General features: G+C 42.0%; 1 protein-coding gene across 2 annotated transcripts in view; it reads left to right on the top strand.

Moving 5' to 3' along the window:
- Positions 1-6033, top strand: part of LOC106875768 (testis-expressed protein 47) — a 13715-nt gene that overhangs the window by 3727 nt on the left and 3955 nt on the right. For both annotated transcript variants that reach the window (XM_014924028.2, XM_014924029.2), the window contains exons 3-5: positions 2050-2150; positions 3451-3549; positions 4245-4400. In XM_014924028.2, coding sequence (XP_014779514.1) covers positions 2050-2150; positions 3451-3549; positions 4245-4400 — 356 coding nt within the window. The remainder of the gene's footprint in view (positions 1-2049; positions 2151-3450; positions 3550-4244; positions 4401-6033) is intronic.

The following is a 6033-nucleotide window of genomic DNA, read 5'->3' as shown; positions in this document are numbered from 1 at the left end:
CGCACACACACACACACACACACACACACACACGCACACACACACACACATGTGTGGGTATTCATGTATGCATGAATGTATGTAAGAGAAGGAGAAAGAGTAAAAAATAACAATCTAAGGCACAGGCATGTATGGTAAGTAGCTTGCTTCCCAACCACATGGTTCCGGGTTCAGTCCCAATGTGTGGCACTTTGGGCAAGTGTCTTCTACTATAGCCTCGGGCCGACCAAAGCCTCATGAGTGGATTTCAAAGACAGAAACTGAAAGAATCTTGTCATATATTATATATATATATATATATATACAATGGGTTTCTTTCAATTTCTATCTTTGAAATATGTATGTATGTATATGTGGATTTATGTATGTATATTTGTGTGTGTGTCTGTGTTTGTCCCTCCACCATCACTTGACAACCGATGTCGGTGTGTTTACATCTTGGTTACTTAGTGGTTCGGCATAAGAGACCAATAAAAAATAAGTACTAGGCTTGCACAAAGAATAAGTCCCACGATCGATTCGTTCGACCAAAGGCGGTGCTCCAGCGTGGCCACAGTCAAACGACTGAAACAAATAAAAGAGTAAAAGAATAAGAAGTGGGTGGGTGCAGAAAATACAGGAAAGCACAGTTTGAATTATTTAATCTCATCGATTAATCCAGTGATTATTGAGATTGGAAAGTTGCTAAGTGTGTTCGATATCTTGTACTTTGCACAGTCATAGAATTTTGTCTTTATTGATTTATTGATTACACAGATATTTTTACCAATATGTTGAATTAGATCATGAGATTTCAAAAGGTCAGAAGTGATATCAAAGACAAGTATGTGTACGTGTAATGCACGCACACACACACACACACACACACACACACACACACACACATACACACACACATTTATTTATATTCTTGAGCAGTATATTAGTATATTCCTGGTTAGGGCATAGAATTGATCAGAATGTAATTGACAGTTGTATGCCAACTATTACACTTGGCTTTAATTGAAAACTCCTTAGACATGCTGACCAGAAGCACGCAGCCAATCTCAAGAGCTTGTTGAGGAGCTGTGAATATTGCCAAATGCATGCCGTTGTTGGCATTCAACCATTGGTAATGACTGTGGCATTAAAGATCTCATCGACAGATGGAAAGGGCACTTAGAGAAGGCTGGTGACTATATTAATGATTAAATAAATCAGATATTGTTTTATTAGTTTGCTGACTCCTAAACCCTTAAAAAATGGACAGAACTTTTGTTACCACGTGGTTGGTAAGCAAGCTACTTTATTTCATTAACGATTTGCCATGAAGGCATTACAAAGAGGGGACGAACAAGGAAAGACAGACATAAAAGACAGACATTCAAGGAGGCAAGCTGGCAGAACCGTTAGCACACCGGGCGAATTGCTCAGCGGTATTTCGTCTGCCGTTACGTTCTGAGTTCAAATTCCGCCGAGGTCGACTTTGCCTTTCATCCTTTCGGGGTCGATAAATTAAGTACCAGTTATGCACTGGGGGTCGATATAATCGACTTAATCCATTTGTCTGTCCTTGTTTGTCCCCTCTATGTTTAGCCCCTTGTGGGCAATAAAGAAATAACAAACATAAAAGGGGTGAAGTAGCTGTATCGGTTAAATATTTACAATTTTAAATATACAATAATAATTTGATTATATTTACAATGTTCGATTAAAGCATTGCTCATTACAGATGCAATTTGTAATGACTTTCCTGACAGATAGGCATCTGACCACCAGGGTAGACCCCTTGCTTTTTCTTTCCCTTGTTTTTGGCCTCCACTTACCTGGTGCCAAACACTCCCAGCTTCTTGGCCGCAGGCTTCCATCTTCTCATGAATCTGTCTCCTGACAGATACCTCTTCTTCAGCCTGATCTTACTACCAAGGTAAGCAAACTACTTACCACACAGCCACTCCTGTGCCTATTATATATGTATATGTGTGTGTGTGTGTGTGTGTATACTGTTGTGGCTGCACATATATACACACACACATATATATATTGATATGAGTCAATATTTCTTAACAGGTCATCTGCAAGAAGATATTCTATATTTAAGAGAAAAAGAAGGGGAGATAATTTCTGGTCTCCTCGTGATGTACCAGGTGCAGTTCTTTGTCGTACTGGAGGTAGGTTGATCTACTTGACTCTTTTGGTGGGGGGAGAGGACTGCAGAGGGAGTGCTGGTGGTGATGGTAGTGGTAGTGGTGGTGGTGCTGGTGGCAGTAGTGGTAGTGGTGATGGTGGTAGTAGTAGTAGTGGTAGGGTGGTGGTGGCGATGGTGGTGATGGTGCCATTCCATCATAGGGTTACTCCTTTTTGCCAACTGAGTGGACTGGAGCAACATGAAATGAAGTGTTTTGCTCAAAAACACAATGCGTTGCCTGGTCCAGGGATTGAAACCACAATCTTATGGTTATGAATCCGACACCCTCACCACTCAGCCATGTGCCTTCACTCACAATCAGCCATGTCAGTGCCTATGTTACTCAAAACTCCCCACAGGGATGTCACTGTTTTCTAGGCGATGGGGCAGGATTTAAACTCAGAACAAACAGATCCAAAAGAAATACTACAAGGCACCCTGTTTGATGCTTGAATAATTCTACTAAGTGTCAAGGTCGACTTTACCTTTCACCCTTTTGGGGTCGATAAATTAAGTACTAGTTGTGTACTGGGGTCGATCTAATCGACTGGCCCCCTCCCCTGAAACTTTGGGCCTTCTGCCTAGAGTAGAAAAGAATAATTCTACTGAGCTGTCACCTTGGTCATCTGTTTTTATATTTCATTTCCACAGGCGTGGCTGTGTGGTAAGAAGCTTGCTACCCAACTACATGGTTCAGGTTCAGTCCCATTGCATGGCACCTTGGGCAAGTGTCTTCTGCTATAGCTTCGGGCCAACCAAAGCCTTGTGAGTGGATTTAGTAGATGGAAACTGAAAGAATCCCATCGTATATATATGTATGTGTGTCTGTGTTTATCCCCTCCACCATTACTTGACAACCGATGTTGGTGTGTCTACATCCCCGTAACTTAGCACTTTGGCAAAGGGAGACCAAGAGAATAAGTATTAGGCTTACAAAGAATAAGTCCTGGGGTCGATTTGTTTGGCTACATTTAGCACTCCAGCATGGCCACAGTCAAATGACTGAAACAAGTAAAAGAATAAAAGAATACGTTCTTGATACTGAAGGCGTCCCTGAGAAGTTTTCCATTGTCAAGACATAGATGCAAACGCTTCATTCAGTGAGTGTCCTTAAGGAAAGCATAGAAACCACTGCACCCTGTCATTTCATCGGCCCTTTCCTGCCCTTTCAGTACTCTGTGTGTGTGTGTGTGTGTGTATGTGTGTACGTGAGTGAGTGCAATCTTTACAAACGTGTTATGTCTTCCTTTTAATGAGGTTTTGTAATTTGTATCATTTCACAGTCATCGGAGAAATACATATCAGCCTTAATACAGCATCTCAAGTCTGCCATTGGTGGAAAACTAATTAATCGAGTGAAGCTGCTCGTTATATCTCACGATGTATCCTTTGTATTGATGCTTCATATGTAATTCATTGTACAGCAGCTTCATAACTGGCTATTGCAGGTTCAGTTTCTAGGTTGACTCAATTTCCTCTCTCTCCACACACACACACATGCATACACGAGCTCGCACACACACACACACACATACATACACATTGAGAAAATACAAATAAAAATGCATACAGAACTTTATCAAGGGAACAGAACTCAACTACTTTGCCTGCATGAGGCCCGCTTGAAAGGAACTCAGTCACTTTGCCTCCATGGGCCCAATGCTCGAAAGGAACTCAGCTACTTTGCCTCCATGGGGCCCAATGCTCGAAAGGAGCTCAGTCACTTTGCTTCCATGAGGCCCAATGCTCGAAAGGGACTCAGTCACTTTGCTCCCATCATGCCCAAAGCTCAAAAGGTACTCAGCCACTTTGCCTCTGTGAGGTCCGACGTTCAGAGGTTGAATTATTTTCTTTACATGCCACCAGCACAGGTGCCATTTTAAAAATCATTTTATATATTTTGCTAATTTCTTTTTGTTTGTTTTTTTACATTTTATATATTTTTTTTATTATTTTATATATTTTGCTAATTGTTTTTTTTTTGTTTTTTTTTTTACATTTTATATATTTTTAAAATTATTTTATATATTTTGCTAATTACAAACCAATGGTATTAACCCTTAACCGCCAAAAAAAGGTGTTCCGCTTATTCAGACAAATGCATTTCTGTCTCCTGGACATCCATTCTCAGAACATGGAGGTTTTCGAAACTTTAGATACTATTGAGAAACTGCAAGTCGACCTCATTCAGCAGATCCTTCTTCTGGGAGCCCACCTGAACCAACAACATAAAGTAAGTTGAACTTCTTTCGATGCACTCAACTGCTTTCTAGCAATATATACACTTTAGTCATCATTGTTATTGTACATACATACAGATAGACAGAGAGACAAATGTATAATTATATATATTTGTGTGTCGCTAGGAAGGGTTAAAATTACAAGTTGTGCCACTATCCAAGCCGTGCTGCGATCTATACACCTTTTGATTACTAACTAACTATAGAGAAATATTTAATCAAAATGTAAGTTTTGTATCGGGATGGCACCTGTGCCCAGTGTCGCCTTTCTGGCACTTGTGCTCGTGACATGTGTAAGGATTTTCGAGCGAGATCATTGCCAGTGCCCCTGGACTGGCTCTTGTGCAGGTGGCACATAAAATACACCGTTTTGAGCCTGGCTGTTGCCAGTACCGCCTGACTGGCCTTCGTAGGATTTTCGAGCGAGATCATTGCCAGTGCTCCAGGACTGGCTCTTGTGTGGGTGGCACGTAAAATACACCATTTTGAGCGTGGCCGTTGCCAGTACCACCTGACTGGCCTTCGTGCGGGTGACACATAAAAGCAACCACTACACTCTCGGAGTGGTTGGCGTTAGGAAGGGCATCCAGCTGTAGAAACTCTGCCAAATCAGATTGGAGCCTGGTGTAGCCATCTGGTTTCACCAGTCCTCAGTCAAATCGTCCAACCCATGCTAGCATGGAAAGCAGACGTTAAACGATGATGATGATGATACTCTGAGAAATTTCTGATAGGGACAGGCATGTGAATATAAAGGTCAATGAGACTGATAAAACAAGGGCTGAGTGTCTGGTTGTTGTTGGCACTCTGTCGCTTACAAAGTCGAGGGTTCCAGTTGATTCGACCAACAGAACAGCCTGCTCGTGAAATTAACGTGCAAGTGGCTGAGCACTCCACAGACACGTGTACCCTTAACGTAGTTCTCGGTGATATTCAATGTGACACAGTGTGACAACGCTGACCCTTTGAATTACAGGCACAACAGAAACAGGAAGTAAGAGTGAGAGAAAATTGTGGTGAAAGAGTACAGCAGGGTTCACCACCATCCCTTGCCGGAGCCTTGTGGAGCTCTTAGGTGTTTTCGCTCAATAAACACTCACAACGCCCGGTCTGGGAATAGAAACCCGCGATTCTATGACCGCGAGTCCGCTGCCCTAACCACTGGGCCATTGTGCCTCCACTGAGTGTCTGGTAGAACAGAGAGAAAGAGAGAGAGAAGCAGAAGGGATCAGGAATCAGACACTTGAAGTGCTGAGCATCTGGTGAACAAGAGAAAGAGACACAAGCAGGAGACATCATGAATCGGATGCTCATATGAATACAGACCATTATAAAACAAGATTTGCATAAATCAGACCACGGATTACTGAGACACATGGTTTTTTGTGGGTACCTTCATAAATAGCTAAAACCAGTGTATAGTGGGGAAAATGCTTTGCAAGTAAGGTAACACTGAAATGTGAATGCTCACAGAATAACAAAAGATTTCACATAAATCGGACCATAGATTCCACGGATTCGCAGTACCTTGAAATATTGGTAACCCAACAGGTTACAGGTTATCTAGTATACACACACACACGCGCACACACGCACACACACACACACACACACACACACACACAC

This window comes from Octopus bimaculoides, chromosome 21 (genome assembly GCF_001194135.2).
Source record: "Octopus bimaculoides isolate UCB-OBI-ISO-001 chromosome 21, ASM119413v2, whole genome shotgun sequence".
Classification (NCBI taxonomy): domain Eukaryota; kingdom Metazoa; phylum Mollusca; class Cephalopoda; order Octopoda; family Octopodidae; genus Octopus; species Octopus bimaculoides.
Note: the sequence above shows the minus strand (reverse complement) of the source record. Positions and strands in the feature narration are given on the sequence as shown.